The following is an 18,471-nucleotide window of genomic DNA, read 5'->3' as shown; positions in this document are numbered from 1 at the left end:
GAACGTAAAATTCCGTGTGATTTGGGTGACTACCTTCCAGAACGTAAAGTTCCGTGTCATTTGGGTGACTACCTTCCAGAACGTAAAATTCCGTGTGATTTGGGTGACTACCTTCCAGAACGTAAAATTCCGTGTGATTTGGGTGACTACCTTCCAGAACGTGAAATTCCGTGTGATTTGGGTGACTACCTTCCAGAACGTGAAATTCCGTGTGATTTGGGTGACTACCTTCCAGAACGTGAAATTCCGTGTGATTTGGGTGACTACCTTCCAGAACGTGAAATTCCGTGTGATTTGGGTGACTACCTTCCAGAACGTGAAATTCCGTGTGATTTGGGTGACTACCTTCCAGAACGTAAAATTCCGTGTGATTTGGGTGACTACCTTCCAGAACGTAAAATTCCGTGTGATTTGGGTGACTACCTTCCAGAACGTAAAATTCCGTGTGATTTGGGTGACTACCTTCCAGAACGTGAAATTCCGTGTCATTTGGGTGACTACCTTCCAGAACGTGAAATTCCGTGTCATATGGGTGACTACCTTCCAGAACGTGAAATTCCGTGTGTTTTGGGTGACTACCTTCCAGAACGTAAAATTCCATGTGTTTTGGGTGACTACCTTCCAGAACGTAAAATTCCATGTGATTTGGGTGACTACCTTCCAGAACGTAAAATTCCGTGTGATTTGGGTGACTACCTTCCAGAACGTAAAATTCCGTGTGATTTGGGTGACTACCTTCCAGAACGTAAAATTCCGTGTGATTTGGGTGACTACCTTCCAGAACGTAAAATTCCATGTGATTTGGGTGACTACCTTCCAGAACGTAAAATTCCATGTGATTTGGGTGACTACCTTCCAGAACGTAAAATTCCGTGTGATTTGGGTGACTACCTTCCAGAACGTAAAATTCCATGTGATTTGGGTGACTACCTTCCAGAACGTAAAATTCCGTGTGATTTGGGTGACTACCTTCCAGAACGTAACATTCCGTGTGATTTGGGTGACTACCTTCCAGAACGTAAAATTCCGTGTGATTTGGGTGACTACCTTCCAGAACGTAAAATTCCATGTGATTTGGGTGACTACCTTCCAGAACGTAAAATTCCATGTGATTTGGGTGACTACCTTCCAGAACGTAAAATTCCGTGTGATTTGCGTGACTACCTTCCAGAACGTGAAATTCCGTGTGATTTGGGTGACTACCTTCCAGAACGTGAAATTCCGTGTGATTTGGGTGACTACCTTCCAGAACGAAAAATTCCATGTGATTTGGGTGATTACCTTCCAGAACGTAAAATTCCGTGTGATTTGCGTGACTACCTTCCAGAACGTGAAATTCCGTGTGATTTGGGTGACTACCTTCCAGAACGTAAAATTCCGTGTGATTTGGGTGACTACCTTCCAGAACGTAAAATTCCATGTGATTTGGGTGACTACCTTCCAGAACGTAAAATTCCGTGTGATTTGGGTGACTACCTTCCAGAACGTAAAATTCCGTGTGATTTGCGTGACTACCTTCCAGAACGTGAAATTCCGTGTGATTTGGGTGACTACCTTCCAGAACGTGAAATTCCGTGTGATTTGGGTGACTACCTTCCAGAACGAAAAATTCCATGTGATTTGGGTGATTACCTTCCAGAACGTAAAATTCCGTGTGATTTGCGTGACTACCTTCCAGAACGTGAAATTCCGTGTGATTTGGGTGACTACCTTCCAGAACGTAAAATTCCGTGTGATTTGGGTGACTACCTTCCTGAACGTAAAATTGCGTGACTTCTGGGCGTTTTCTTTCCAGAACGTGACATTCCGTTGAGTTCTGGGCGTTTTTTTCCCTAACGTCATATTCCGTTGAGTTGGGGATGTTTTCCTTCCCTAACATGAAATTTCGTGAGGTCTGGGCGTTTGCCTTCCAGTACGTGAAATTCCGTGAGTACTTGAGTTGTGGGAATTTGCATTACCGAACGTGAAATTCCGTGAATTCTGGTCATTTTTCCTTCCTAAATGTGATATTCCATTTTCAGTCTCCCAAGGTGAAATTCCCTTGAGTTCTCAATAATTTCCTTCCGAGCATGAAATTCTCTGTACCAAGAAGTTGTTCAAAACTTTCCAAAACCAAATAGACCCGATGTAGCGTGTACTTATGCTTTAATTTCTCTTAAACCCTCCAAAATATCATTTTCATGGAAACTGCCAACCAATGTTTCAGACGTAGACGACAATTGAATGACGCAACATACAATTTTGTCCCAGTTTCGAAGAAATTTACTTCCTTTAAATTCTCCATACTTTGAGAAATTTACAACTTTGCAAGAAAACTTGTACGCAAAACATTTTCTACGTGATGGCGATTTCTTTGTAAACGCGTTCCTTGCATGATTCACACGATGAAATGAAGTTTTAGTCACCCTGTAGTTCTTACCAAGTACTGTTTAGGGGCCGATCTTGGAAACGTCACGTGATTGCGATGACTTCTTTGTGTTTCATCTTCAGATGCTTCTCTGCGCCATTCGAGGTGAATTCCAGACCCCTCCATTAAGGAGAGTATTGTAGCGGCAATGAGGATATGCGGGGGGCAATTTCTTTGCGAAAAACCCTGTGGGGATTGAAAACGTCGTAAACATCCGCAAGCCTCATGTGGCCGCTATACTTTTTTTCATTATTATTTTTCTTCAAAGGTTGCCTTTCAGCTGGTTTGCAGGCAACTACAAAAAGAAATGGCGAAGTTTGGGAAACCAATCATGCCCCATCCGACCACTGCCTCCACTTGCCCCCATTAGATACTTAAAGTTCTAGGAATTCGCCAAACGCAACTCGGAAGGAGAGGTTTACTGCGCAGTTGAAGGCTGACGAACCCTGTCGCCCATCTTTCAGTGTTGCCACATGAAGGGAAATTTCCCTTTTTGAAGGAAAGATTTCCCTCTTTGAAGGAAAAATTTCCCTTTTTGAAGGAAAATTCAGAACGAACTTTAAACCAAAAGGGAAAAGGTGAAATTCATTTAAAAATACCAAAATTCCATGGAAATTTGAAGCATTGTGATTTAAATATTAGTACAGGTAGTGTGTGCCATAGTTCTTATTTATTTATTGTTTCTTCTTATTTCTGCCCCTTTTAGTATACGCCTAAAGCTATTTATAGTATTGTTTTGTTTCTTGTACGTCGCTCTTCTGCATCTCGGTTAATAGCAACGATGAGGATTAGTGTTGCTCACGGGACGGGACATGTCCCGTCTCGTCTCGTGTCTCGTCTCGTTTTCGAGACGAGACACGAGACGGGACAAGCTTTTTGAAATTCGAGACGGGACGAGACGGAATGCATTTCTCGTCTCGTTTTCGAGACGAGACACGAGACGGGACGGGACGGCTTTTGAAATGTCTCGTCTCGTCTCGAATGTCTCGAAAAAATAAAAGCAAAATATTTAATCAGTTGCAAATACTTGTTTGCTTGGAATAAAGTATTTCAATTAGAAACGTTGATAAGCGTGTATTAAGTCAAAAGAAGACTATTCTAGAGATAGTAATGAATGAATACCTAAACTTATTTTCAACACTATTTCGTTACTCCCCACTTTTGTTTTTCAATTTATTCCAGGTTATTAATTTTATGTTACGATAGTACTCCAGATACTAATACAATTTTGAATAACATCAAGTAAAAGGGCAGGTAGAGAAGGTGGAAGGAGGGGCCAAAAGATCGTAGAATGTCTGCGTCCGAGGTTTATCTTGTAAAAATAGTCTCAGCTCTATAGGTTGGAAAGATAAACGGACCGACGGATAGGGTTTATTTTTATTATTTAATTTTTACATCAAAGGGTGTACAGAAGTGATTGTTATTAGGAAGTAGGAAAAACATTGTAGGAAACCTGGCAGTACAAATTGATAAGGAGTTGTATGGAAAGTTATTAAGGAGTCCAAGATATTAGCAAGACTAAGAGAAGGAGATAATTAAGGATAAATAATCCTGCTTTATCCCACTCCGAGCAGCTGAGAGCTAAAGAGGAGGAGAAAATACGGGAAATATAGAAAGAAGTAATTTGGTTATTTTAGTGTTTACAGGGAACCATGAAAAGAATTTACCACATGATTATTTGCACGGGTTGCGAAATTATTAGATTGTTATGGGAATTTCGGAACTGTCTTTGTTGAGTTTCTTGAGTTGCTGTTTTAAGTCCACTTTATGCACAGTGAGGCTAATCGGGACTGGGCCTACAGTTTAAAGTGGAATCCGAACCACTTGTACCTCCACCGGGTATCGAACCCGGGACCCCTTGATTACAAGGCAATGACGCTACCACTGCGCCATGGGGGAGGCCCTGTCTTTGTTGAGAAAATTCTTGTTGTTTACCTCAGGCATTCTACAGGTGGTTGGATTAGATTTTTTACGTCCGTTTGAAGATTATTTAGGCTACAATGCTTTTTTTATTTATTTATTTCTTATTTAGGGAGAATACTATTTATTCCTTGGATTGTAATAACAAAATACTGAGGCTGATATAGAATAGATTTGAAATGAAGCAAGGGCACTAAGTTCTGCATAATCGTCGTAGAAGGAAGCTTTGTTCTATGAGGGGACTCCCCGATGGTACAGTGGTAGCGTCGTCGCCTTGTAATCAAGGGGTCCCGGGTTCGATACCCGATACCCGATATCAGATAGTGATTTGAATCCTACTTTAAACTGTGGGTCCAGTCCCGATTAGCCTTTCTGTAAATCAGATGAAGGAATGTTGTAGCTGTTCTTTTTATTTTGTAAATTTAGCCTTCAAGTTTATGAGCAAAATAGATGTACAGGGTGGCTCAATAAGTCACTTAACACCCTCAGTACAAGGCCACTGCGGCATGGAATGTGAAAATGGCGATGACCAATCATTGCTTGGCCAAGGGGGAACCACATTGACGCCACCCACATGGTCGGCGGCCATCTTGATGTCCGCCATCTTGAATTCTACTTCAGAATTTTAAATGGGAAGGGGGTCGTGCGACATATCAAAATGGGCTAGAATTTCACGAGAAATGCAATGGTGAAGGTTTTTTCGACGTATCTTTAACCAGTAAAAAGGTATGACTGAATTCTTGTACCAATTTGCTCCTTTTCGAGGTGTTAGAAAAATGCCTTAAAATTTGTTTAGCGCATCGGTAATACATCGAGATCAAAATGACGTCTATGGAGAGACGTTCGCATGCCATTGCACATTATTTTAATCGGATACATCCATGAAGAGCTGTGCATTATGAATGGTTGTCGCGAACAATTTACAGTGTGACTCTTCCATTGAATTAAAAGTCCTTCACAGTGACAAGGCTAATGTTTATGTTCATAAGGAAGTTTATAAACAGAATATTCGATGATTTTTATCTGATAACCATTTTTGACAGATCAAAGCTGAATGGTTAGTGTTGGTAAGTTAATGGTGTGGCGTGCTGTGTGGAACACGATTGGTTAGTCAATTTTCCATCAACGGAACCTTAAATGCTTAGGGCTACTTGGATTTGTTAAATAAACAGTTTTTTTCATCCTTGCTTATGGAAGAAGGTACTTTTTACAGAGTTTTTTCAATAGGGAAAAACACCAGAACACTTATGGGAACGTTATGAACCTGTTTTTGTACAAAGTTAGTTATCAGATGACAAGGGTCACATATTCTGTCTATAAACTTCCTTATGAACATAAACATTAGCCGTGTCACTGTGAAAGACTTCTAATTCAATGGAAGCGTCACACTGTAAATTGTTCGCGACAACCATTCATAATGCACAGCTCTTCATGGATGTATCCGATTAAAATAATGTGCAATGGCATGCGAACGTCTCTCCATAGACGTCATTTTGATCTCGATGTATTACCGATGCGCTAAACAAATTTTAAGGCATTTTTCTAACACCTCGAAAAGGAGCAAATTGGTACAAGAATTCAGTCATACCTTTTTACTGGTTAAAGATACGTCGAAAAAACCTTCACCATTGCATTTCTCGTGAAATTCTAGCCCATTTTGATATGTAGCACGACCCCCTTCCCATTTAAAATTCTGAAGTTGAATTCAAGATGGCGAACATCAAGATGGTCGCCGGCCATGTGGGTGGCGTCAATGTGGTTCGCCCCTTGGCCAGGCAATGATTGGTCATCGCCGATTTAAAATTCCTTGCAGCAGTGGCCTTGTACTGAGGGTGTTAAGTGACTTATTGAGCCACCCTGTAGTATCTACTGTATACATTTTCACTCGTTACTAAACACATTTCACAAAGTAGTTTTATCGAACTTCAGAGGGAAGCTGACAGCAATGTCAGGGTGGCTGGAGCCTGTTTACGGCCAGGGTGTATTCCGAGACTATTTTTCGCCGTTCTCCACTGACAGAGGTTTCGCTTTGAACAATGGACACCGAGGATGAACGAGGATGAAGAGGGATATGTGAAATTTGACTTACCTGTGGGTGAATTAGTGGATTCTAATATTCTTAAGGTTACATTCATTACAAGACTTCGACGTTATTACTACGCCATCGGGGAGGCACCCAATTTACACAAATATGTTGATTCCAATAACACGTTATATGCATAATCTGATAATGACGCACTTTTGGTGCATCTAAACATATTTTTTTCAACTATAGTGTCTAAAAGAATCATTGAAGTTGGGATTTTTGTAACTTCAGGAAGCACGCCTCTGTAAATGTGCGATATAAAATAAATGCAGGTTTGCCTTCCATACGTGGTGGTTTTGTCACGTTTCTTCGCTTCGTAAAACATACACTTTTGCAGGAACGGCTTCTTGCATCCTCCTGGGACCTTGCTCTAGCTAAACCAAAAATATATTTGTTTAGCATAATCGAGGGTTACATATTCCTTCCGAACTTACTAGAAAACAAGTATGCTATTGGGATCATACTGCTTTGAATGACAGTATCAATGAAGTTTTATGTACGCTACTACTTATAATAATGAGCATAAAATATTAATCAGGAACTTTATTTTTCGTTAACTGGATGTAACATCCTTTTTTGTTATTCAGCAAATATTTAATTCATCACCTTTTTTAACATTAATTTTCTTACCAGGACAGCTGTTTTTATGCAAATTTTGACGATCTTAACTACACGTAAGCTAGATATTAGTTAATATTCGTGCTGTTATATTACTATTCTTCTACCATCTTTGTAACATTTCATGTAATAATAATAATAGAATTGATTAATTTACATATTCAAGTGAATAGACCTATGAATTATATTAATGTATTAATTTAAACATTTGCTTAATTGTTGTCGTTAATGTTATTATTATCATTTTTTCTGAAACACTTGGCTCAGATACCCTCCCCCGACATATATTTCTAGATGCGTGCTTGCCGAAGGATAAATTAGATCAAGCGGTGGTGGTACCGGACTTAGAGGCTAAAGGGAAAACAAAGAAGTATGTGCGTCATAAGCTGGGCATAAGAAACAGCACAATATCACAAAGAAACACTTTTTGAAACTTATGTGATAGAAGATGTTTAACAATATTAAGAACAATAAATGCTTTCTATTTGTAATATACTAAATATTGAAATTTTAAATAGTCTTTTGTGTTCGTACTACACATTTAAAAACTTTTTTGTAGCTCCCCAGCGCCAAACTTAGAATTTAAAGAAAAAATGTACATTTTCATAGTGCACAGAAGTTCGACATTCAGAAAGAAAGAAGGTCTAGTGGAAAACATTTCTAGACTTCCAAAAAGGTATGGCAGTAATGAAAAAGAATACTCTTGTACGGGAGCCAGAAAAACCACAAGGTAGATTTCATAAGATACCTAGCAATCAGTAACCAACAAACTGCATTTTTAATATAAATGTCGTCATGATTAACGAACCTTACTTATTCTCACCACGCAATGGGTAAAATATTTGGAGCTTTATCCCACTTTCTGGAAAAATATTTTGTGTTTCTGCTACTTTTGACTTTTGTTGGCATGATATCCCGGATCACTTTTACGAGACGAGACGGGACAAAACGAGACGGGACGAGACGAGACGAGACAGAACCCTTCGAGACGGGACACGAGACGGGACAAACGAATATTTTCGAGACGAGACAGCATTTTCACGAGACGGGACGGGACAGACCAAAGTCTCGTCTCGTCTCGTGGGCAACACTAATGAGGATGGAGCGATGTAATGGATGAGGGATTGATTGATTGATTTGGCGTTTTAAGTCCACTATATGCACAGAAAGGCTAATTGGGACTGGACCTACAGTTTAAAGTGAGATGCGAATCACTATGTGTGTCTACCGGGTATGAACCCGGGACCACCTAATTACAAGGCGACTCCGCTACCACTGCGCCATCGGGAAGGCCTTTATGAGGGAAGAAACAACTGTACATTCATGTCTGGCCAGGGTTCAATCCTAATATGTGGGACATGGATCAACGGTAATACTAGTACTATTATTATTATTTTATATGCTTTCTTGGGGTGAAGGGAAAGAATTAACCAAAAAAGGGATTTTTTGCCGCTTGGAGAGGGAAATTGTGGCAACACTGCCATCTTTTTTTCCCGCCATGTCTCTCGTGGTAGTACGTAACAAGCGAAATACCAGCCGTGCATGTGTGTACTGCGACGTTACCCCTCCTCCCCCAATATGCGCTGTGGGGACAATTTATTTACTGCTTGACCAGCCTTTCCAAGTGCACGCCTGTCTACGGCGGGGGATATTAATGTCCTTGATGCAGTCGCCAGCTTTGGACATTAGGTATGCTTCAGTAGAAACCCTTGCGAGCGAAATGTCAAGAGGTTCCTGCGAGCGCTCTTTTTTATCGACTTGCAGGGATCTTGCTACGTGGATTGCATTTCTACAAGATTCTGTGCGTTGTTGCTGCGCAGAAACTACGAGAAGGTGTCACAAGTCCGATATAAATTACACATGTCAACACAGTTTTTTGTACAGACAAGCTTAATGATGATGATTACCAAGATTGTTACGCTGATTACGAATATGTAATCGGATTTTGTCCATCACGTCTGGTTTCTGAGTACTTTAACGTTTTTATTATACTATCTGATTATCCGGCATTGTCCGGGTATTTATTTATCCCAATCTTCTATTAGACAGGAAAATAATGAATTGTAACTATAGTGTAAAATGTAACTAATTGTATTTACATGTGAATGTCACCAATTAGCGACTCCGAAAACTATGGACTCTACAGTAATGCCGATAGGTGATGAACTTGAAGTTGGACGGCATTGGATTAGAATTGATTTTGTGTAATTTTCTTACAAGAAAATTTCCAGCAGAAAGTAGCTCATAGTTACTTCTTACTGGAACTTGAGTTACTTTTTATAAAAGATTGCTTTCCGAACTCTGGTAAGAACAAGGCCAGAAGAAACAGTTACAATTGATAAAAGTATCAGTGCCTTTGAGTAATCTGTGATCAATGTGGCTGCGTCGAGTGGACAAAAGTTCAGTGTTTGAAAAGCTTTTAATTATGGAAATAGAATAGGTGGTATGAACAAAACTATCGAAATTTTTCATTTTCACACCCTTGCACAGCTTTCCAAAACTATGGTGTGTTAATATTTTATTATTTGAAATAAACAACAGTTTCATTTTAATACAATTACAAAACTGGAATATTACATCACGTTCTGTTACTTGAACTTTCTCTGTAATTACGCTATATATCGCAAGCCGATCATCGCATATATGTCCTCATTGAAGGCCACTCCGCCACCATCATACAGTTTTCCTCTTCTTCTCTTTTGCCTCACGAGATCGAAACACAAAAACGCTATATTCTGTGGCTGAAACTATGGCGAGTAAGGTTCATGTTCGCTCAGCGATTAAGTGAGCAGCGCTCGCCGAGCAACGCCTATTTGGCCGTCAAGTAGACGAGCGATCACGTTGCTCGCTGAGCGCTCAGATACTTGACGCGCCCCTGTTCAAGAGATCTGTGCGCTGAATTGTTGTAGGGTTCGGGGAGGGGACTTATGGGAGTATCATTTCACTTGTTCTCTTGGAATACCAAGCTTCCGATGGCGCAGAAAAACACTTGAACGGAAAGAGGTCACGGAGACTCCCATTTGATTACCTGCAACTTGAGTTATTGCAGTTTTTTCTTTTTTTAAAAAAAGTACATATTTTTTAAGCATTGTGTCTGACTTGGTAAGTATAACCGACTTAAGGAACCGCTCCCACTTGCAACATGCGGATAAATTCATACTCTCTTGTATAGTCGGGTTTTTTTTAGTAGCACTGCCCATTCCGACAATTGTGAAATGACTGCAAACTGGCAACCTGATTTCCTATGAGTTGGTAACCTGATTTCTTGTGAGTTGGTAACCTGATTTCTTGTGAGTTGGTAACCTGATTTCTTATGAGTTGGCAACAGGATTTCCTCTGAGTTGGTAACCTAACCTGATTTCTTATATGAGTTGGCAACCTGATTTCCTATGAGTTGGCAACCTAACCTGATTTCTTATATGAGTTGGCAACCTGATTTCTTATGAGTTGGTAACCTAACCTGATTTCCTATGAGTTGGCAACCTAATTTCCTATGAGTTGGTAACCTAACCTGATTTCTTATGAGTTGGTAACCTAACCTGATTTCTTATGAGTTGGTAACCTAACCTGATTTCTTATGAGTTGGCAACCTAACCTGATTTCCTATGAGTTGGCAACCTAATTTCCTATGAGTTGGTAACCTAACCTGATTTCTTGTGAGTTGGTAACCTGATTTCTTATGAGTTGGCAACAGGATTTCCTATGAGTTGGTAACCTAACCTGATTTCTTATATGAGTTGGCAACCTGATTTCCTATGAGTTGGCAACCTAACCTGATTTTTTATATGAGTTGGCAACCTGATTTCTTATGAGTTGGTAACCTAACCTGATTTCCTATGAGTTGGCAACCTAATTTCCTATGAGTTGGTAACCTAACCTGATTTCTTATGAGTTGGTAACCTAACCTGATTTCTTATGAGTTGGCAACCTAACCTGATTTCCTATGAGTTGGCAACCTAATTTCCTATGAGTTGGTAAATTTATTTCTATTCATAGCCTAGGATAGCCCAGATCTTGGACTTAGTATACGCCACTGCTGTTCACCTTGTATATTTTACTGCATTGTAGTGAATATTTTTAAAGATATATGTATGTGAAAACTTAGATTGGTATGATGCCAGAAGTCTCGACATCTGTGCCTGATTCCACTTTTCTTCTCTTTTCAGGAGAGTCATCGAGAAGATAGACCAGACGGAGTTCGAGGGATTCGAGTATGTGAACCCTTTGCTAATGTCCCTGGAGGATTGCGTGTGACCCGATCTAAGTCCCTCTGCAGCCTACTAGATCTTCCATCCGTTTCCCTGTCGTCATCTCCCACTCATTTCGTCTCTCTTTTGTTTTCTTTTTCCCTCTAATGTCCACAAGGCTAGCAGCGGATAGATCTGACAGAAGGTGAAGACTAGTAGAGGCGAGATTTAATATGTAACTTGCTTATGTTATTGCCAAGACAGGTCATTGTGCTCACGGATCTTCAAAGGTCATATTTCTGTCTTTTAGTTTTTCATCGGATGGCAAATCGTGGTCACGTAGGATGTCCCCGAAAAGACTCTTTCTTTCCAGACGAGGAGTGTGGAGAAAGCATTGAAATATATATATATATAAATAGATATATATATGTTCTGCCTTCCGTTAGATAGTAGTAATGCATAACGTTTTTATTGAATTACTTATTAGAATAATGTATATTATAAACATGAGATGAAGGGTACGTATGCTGTTGTAGATACGTGGTGGAAAACAGTAAGAGTTTGTCATGAGATTATGACGCTTTATAACATAGTGTGCACATGTATTGAAATCAGTGTAAGTTGGCTGTAATGAGATGAAAAAAAAGAGAGACTTATTTTTATCATTCCATGTTATGCAAAAAACAATTGTTGTTATTGGGCGCATGTAGGATGCTGATCTGTGTGAGGTTATGCACATTTGTTTAGCGAAATTGCCCTTCTTCTCGTTTCAATCTAAACTGTCGGTGGAAAACAGGCCACCGTATAACTCGACGCGTAGATGCCGCGGCTTCACGAAGCTCCTGCCACTGGAACAGGAATTGCCGTCCGGCATTCATGGAGGCCAGTAAGGAAGAGCAGCGAGCAAGTCCCTGCACGTCTGCGCTTCACACGGCTCACACTCGCACTGCTTCACACAAGCTGGCGACGCGATTGCCATCTACCGGGCGACAATGGAACCCATCTTCCAGAGGCAGCAGCTTCGTGAATCCGCGGCATCTACGCGTCGAGATATACAAGGTGGCCTGTTTTCAACTGACTGACCCTTATATATATTCGTGATTGTCAGAATGGGTGCCGAAAAGACAGCGACATATTTATTGTATAATCATAAAGCTAGTTTAAGGCAAAGAGGAAGAAGTGTTAATTTGACCTTGGCTTTTTTTAAAAAAGTAGAATCATCAGCATTCCAACAATATCACTGCAAAATGTACAGGAGGTTTATATTGCAGTATTTGTAGCAGCTTGATTTAAAAGTGCAACATTGTTATTTACTATTTACATTTATTTTGTATAAGCAACTAGTATTATTAGAACTTTTAGTGTGTGTTCAAGCCTAGTTTCCTGATGGTCTTCATCTTTTGATTTAGGGATAATTGCTGAAGTACAAAAATGGAACGATTGTGTTTTGTCATTGTTTCTACTGCGAAGGATGTACGTACATGTTAGGTTATCGAGTGACGTAAATGACGTAGCATGTTAGTGGATGGTCGCTGTGCATATTGTCGCCACTTGTCATCGACTTGGTGCTGGTCACCATTAGAAATTTCCCTTAATTTTCCCACCTTCAGGACCTTATTTTTGTTCCTGCACTGCTACTTTGATCATTCCTGAATGCGTTGCTGCTAAAATTCTCTTCTTTTTTTTTTTCGGGTGTCTGTCTCCTATTGTAGTTTAAGAGCAGCGCGATCTGTATGTCGCCATTTTTTTTCGTCTCTCCTCGTATATAGGACTTACAAAGCGGCAAGGGAGCGAACACAAGTAGTTTGTTGAGGTTTTTCAATCTACGCGTAACATTCCACTTCGATGTCGGACTGGTTATGTTAACAATAAAGATCGGATTGAGTTACCGGTAATTAAAATGAGTTTAGAGTTAATCAAAATCAGACCTATTGCTGGCAAGCTCATATATAAATTTAAATGATCATTTCGTAATAAAATTGGTGAATATACATCTGAAGCTACGCTTAAACATATAGTAGAAATCACACAGTCTGTTTGGTTTAACAATAGGGTATCCACATATTGTCCATTGTATTTATCATTTCTGTTGGACATGCGAGAATACATTGGCAGTTACGCGGTAATGGACGTTTTGGCATCTAACTTTTACTTTCTGTGACAAGAGAGCTAAAACTACTTAGGTTATTATTACATTACATATGATAGCTATACATAGTGGTTTGAATGAGTTGGTTCCATCAAAACCTCGTAAACAATATGCACATTTACTAGTTGGACAAATGAGTTATTCAACAATTCGTCGTCGTCATTTTGTTGGCTCGCACCGCCTATTCTTAGGGGTTTCTAGCCAGAGGTGCCGAGATATAGTATTATTATGAATGTTCCAACACATACAGGATATCGTACATACTGTAGATATCGTTCGATTCTTTGGAATGTTCATGATTCAAACCTACAAACTGGCCATTCCACAATTCAACGTAGTGTTTCTGTGAAACGCAGCTTGCCAGTTGTTCGCAGGATTCTGATTGAATTGTGTGCATGAAATTCTAGAGCAAATTTGAGGAAACTATGACTTTTCGCACTACTCCGTGTCGTACTTATTTATATGGATTCAGCCATTCGTCTGCGCTCCCTAAGTGCAGTCCAACATTGTTTCTTGTATTTCATTGTGTAAGCTTTTTTTTGCTAGTTTTCAATTGTTCTTGTGTGTTTTTGCTACGTCATGCATTAAGTAATTGTTTTAAGGTAAGATTTTTTTTGCATTAGTAGATGATAAATTTGTATTATATCGATATTCTTTGAGTGTTTTTTTTTTTTAATGTTCACCTTCTAGGTTGAATATGACTGGTATTAGAGGTAGGACAGCTGGATTTTTTTTCCCTGACAAGCAACCATTTCAAATTAACATGTCAATGATTTGTATTACAAACATCCTTTCGCTTTTCTTCAATGGTAATGAGTTCTGTTCTTGTAATTCATGCATATGACATATGAAGGTGAAACTTTGGCGCATTTAAGTTTACATATTTCTTTATTCACGGCGTTGCAAACCAATGTGAATTTGTATCCGTTTGGCTTGCTTCCTGTTAGTAGCAGTCATAGTGTGTCATACGCACAAATGCATATTGTGTGATGGGAATTTGAGCTCACTGACGTTTCGGGAACGAAACAAGGGAATCCATTCTTAGTGACATATATTCGGGGCTTGGGTCAAGTAGGTGATGCATTTTTCACTAGGCATCGCGTCTTTCCCTCGTAAAATTTTTTCCGTGGAAATCAACTTAGGCCTCTAAATAGAATTAGTGTGCTAAACACTGAATTAATGCATTTCGTGAGGGTTGAAGATTTGGTAGTTACGGTTTCAACCAATGACAATCGTTTATGTGGTATAGTTATAAAGTATGTTGTACCCAAAGGCAGATTTCGATTCATACAGTAAAACATTCCTCACTTTACAAACATTTTTTTTGAAAAGTTTAATTTTGTTCAGTTGTTGAGTGAGGGAAATGTCTGAGAGTGTTGTATCATTGAACGCTGGTCGTAGCCTTCTCAGTGTATTGTGTTGTATTATTACACCCTGCTTTCTGTTGTAGTATTGTTTTCATAAGATAAGCTTAGATTTACAGTATTGTAAGAAGGAAAATAGCCTGTAGGATTTTGTACAAACTTGATTTGAAAATCGCTTATAAACAGAGCGTGGTTATGTTCCTTTGTACTGGTGGATGGGTTGAGAGGAAATAGCCCATGGGTTTGCTCTCCAAGTAGTGAGACACCCTTCGTATGTTATGATGGAAAGACGCGAATGCATTCTCAACTTCTGCGCGATTCTCCCAATTCGTTTATCCTTAGAATACTTGTGGAAGTGGATTGTTCGGGGAAATGGTTGGCGTTGCATTGTGGGAAGGAGGAATCTGGTGTCGAGATTCTGCACATTGGATAAGGTCACGAGGGGACGCTGTGGCAGTATCTCGTCACCTGATGGGTGAAGTCTTGTCTTTAGAAGCTAGTGCTCATAGGAGAACGATGTACAGAAATGTTATTGTACAGTCCATATGTCGGTCAGGAGACCGACTCTTCATAATTATGTATTGTTATTATTTTTAATACACCTGTGTTAAGTTGGGAGGAAAAAGATGGTACGAGTTTCTAATTTTTTTTTAATAATTTACCCAAGAAACAAAAGACATTTTTTTTTGGTTACCCTGTAAGCTCAGAAGTCCTCCAATCCTGAAGTTGCTCTTGATTATTGTATGCGTTGATTTGATGCATAGCTTTACCCGATTGGACACAGACAATCCTATATTTAACCCAAGATGTATATTATGCACACTTACACTCGAAAAGAGTAAAAATTATTTTACCTCATTAAATTGACACTAAGGGGCTCTTTAGTTTGAGTATTGATTGAAAGTTCTTTTTTAAGTCTACTTTATCCGCAGAGAGGTTAATCTACGAACCACTGTGTGCCTCCACCGGGTTTCGAACCAGGATCCTCCTAATTGCAAGGCGACAGCTTTATCACTGCGCTGGTAAATCTTTACTGGCACGAGATATTTATTGCTTCATAAGTACAGTCACCTGCAATAGAAATTTGAGACCTGTATCCTGAAATGGTCGCTTCACTGACGTGTGTGTGTGTTGCATAACTCTATGGCCAACTTACTGTTGAGGTTCGGTCGTCATGGTAATGTTAGGCAACACACAAAGTGTACATTATCTTTCAAATTATTCAAAATTCACCTGTATACGTGTAAACACTCAACTCAATAGGCTAAACAATGATTGATGAAGTTAAACACAAGTTGCCATTATTTTAGTATACAGATTAATAGCAGAAATTTAATATTTTTGAAAAAGCACGGTAGCAAATTGCAAGTTTAGTTAGGACGTTGCTTGTTAAAAATAACCGAAACTGTGTATTTTAAGAAAGAGAGCTGTTCTTAGACATACACAAGTAAGGAACGTAAATATTTACATATTTTTTTGACAATCGAACTGATATTTGGTCCTTCGTTTCACATATCCCTGCTTTCTTTGTACATATGGAGATGCTTATGATTGTAACTCGTCCATCTTTTTGTACTCCCAACAGCTAAAATTGTGTCTGTTGTAAGAGCGCGGGAGGTCGACTATCGAAGAATACGTCAACTAGCAATATTTTGTTTTAACTTATATTAGTCTGTAACATTTTGGTATCTTTCAGAATGCTTTTAGTGTTAAAAATTCATATAAAATTGTATCATCTGCGTACTGAATGAAATAAAATTGTATCATCTGCGTACTGTGCGTACTGCATGAAATAAAATTGTATCATCAGCATACTAGCATACTGTATGAATTAAAAACGTAAGCAGTTTTCCCAATCTTCTGTTCGCACACAAATTTGTGTTGTTCTGATCAGCCGTCAAAGGCGGCCATTTTGTTAGTGGCATTTTCTCCAGTAGAGGAAGACTGGAAAACTTCCAGCAGTGGGATTCGTGTCGGCCTCTCCAGCTCAGTGACACACTGCGAATTTGTTTCTAGCTACACCATATAACGTTCACATTTTGTAGATCCACAACACGGCAGTAAATAAACTAAATAAATACATACCTGTATATTGCATTCTTTTATTTATGATAGATTTAGGTAATTCCTGTCATGTTGGTTGAACTTGGAAGTAGGGCTGTGCGACATTTCGATATTGTAAGAATATCGATAATATTATCGAGATAGACGATCGCCCTCGTAAACGTTCTGTGCTTGATTTAACTTGTACAGTCAACGGCAAATATAATAGTAGGCAAAGTGTTAATCATTATATTCATTATTATTTTGTTTTAAATTGTTTGATTGATTTTGTTTATTCTACTTCGCATTTCTGCCACTTTTGGCTAATCACGAAGATAAGAATGAGTGATGATATGATGAAATTGAAGAAGGGACACTCGGAAAGAGCTCCCATACTGTTACGTACCCAATGAGAATCTTGCGCGTGAGTGAATACGAATGTTAAACAGAGATGGCAGCACAAGGCGTGCAAGTCAGAAGATTGCTGTAATATACATGAATCACAGTGTAAATAAGCGCCAAAGTAAATTAGGAAGATGAACAATAATAGAATACTGTATAAGATAATATAGAAAATATATAAAAATAATAAATTAATAAAAATACTTGTGAAATGAAACATGAACTCATATGTAAATAGATAAGAAATTTAAAGAATCAGAACTTTCACAAAGGGGATCGTAGTAATCCAACAAATCCAAGATTTCACAAGTATCTTTAGTAATTTATTATTTTTATATCTTTTCTTTATTATCATATACTGTATTCTATTAATGTTCATCTTCCTAATGTACTTTCGCGCTTATTTACACTGCCATTCATGTATATTACAGCAACTTCTGACTTGCACGCCTTGAGCTGCCATCTCTGTTTTAACATTCGTAATCACTCACGCGCATCAGAGTCATTGGGTACGTAACAATACCCATGCCTGGATTCGAACCCGCGACCCCTAACGTCGTAGCGCGGTGTGCTAGCCACGGAGGCAGGCTATCATCATAATATTGTAGAAAACAGACTGAATCAAAGTTGTGATGGACAAGTCGTCCACTGTAACTTTTGCCGTTGGGTGTACACTCAACGGCAATAAAAATGGGGCACATAGATCCTGAAAAACACTGTTTCCTACAAGGCGTTATGTTATGTGTGTTGCCTAAGTCTACGGCGAGAAGTGGATTTTAAGAGCAAATTTTCAATGGCAACTTCTGCCACCGCTGCAGAATTAAACAAAACACACAACGCCTTGCAAGGAAGCGAGTATCTTAGGATCTTGGTATCCAATTTTTATTGCCGTTGACCGTACAATGCAATCAATTCTTTGTAGCTCTTCGATGGAGCGGCTAGTTGAGAATTGCATACATTGTACGAGGGGAAGTCAATATATAAGTCGCAAAATGAAATGACTTCGAATTGCTGCAATGCGGATTTGTTTTATGAATATCAGTCGTAGTACTGATCCTTTCCGTAAGTGTCGGTGTAGGTGGCAGCACCACCGTGTATCGTATACGGCGCAAGTAGTCACTTTCTCGTCCGGCGGTGAGTCAGTCAAGTGCCAAGATCACCCAAAATGAAGAAGTTCAAGGTCACCCAGTCAGGACGGAAGGTGGTGGTCACCGTGTTTTGGGACAGTAAAACAGTGGAATTTCTGCCCCAGGGTCACACTATCACTGCAGCCACGTATGCAGAACCCTGACGAA

The 18,471-nt window shown here is 39.3% G+C and overlaps 1 protein-coding gene across 6 annotated transcripts in view; it reads left to right on the top strand.

Annotated features, from left to right (window-relative positions):
- The window catches only part of aPKC (protein kinase C iota type), a 705,832-nt gene extending 690,451 nt beyond the window's left edge, over nt 1-15,381 (top strand). For all 6 annotated transcript variants that reach the window (XM_083132551.1, XM_083132548.1, XM_083132549.1 and 3 more), the window contains one exon: nt 11,198-15,381. In XM_083132551.1, coding sequence (XP_082988677.1) covers nt 11,198-11,285 — 88 coding nt within the window. In that variant the 3' untranslated portion in view covers nt 11,286-15,381. The remainder of the gene's footprint in view (nt 1-11,197) is intronic.
- The last annotated feature ends 3,090 nt before the right edge of the window (nt 15,382-18,471 follow it).

This window comes from Lepisma saccharinum, chromosome 12, assembly GCF_977018435.1.
Source record: "Lepisma saccharinum chromosome 12, izLepSacc3.1, whole genome shotgun sequence".
NCBI classification, from domain to species: Eukaryota; Metazoa; Arthropoda; class Insecta; order Zygentoma; family Lepismatidae; genus Lepisma; species Lepisma saccharinum.
Note: the sequence above shows the minus strand (reverse complement) of the source record. Positions and strands in the feature narration are given on the sequence as shown.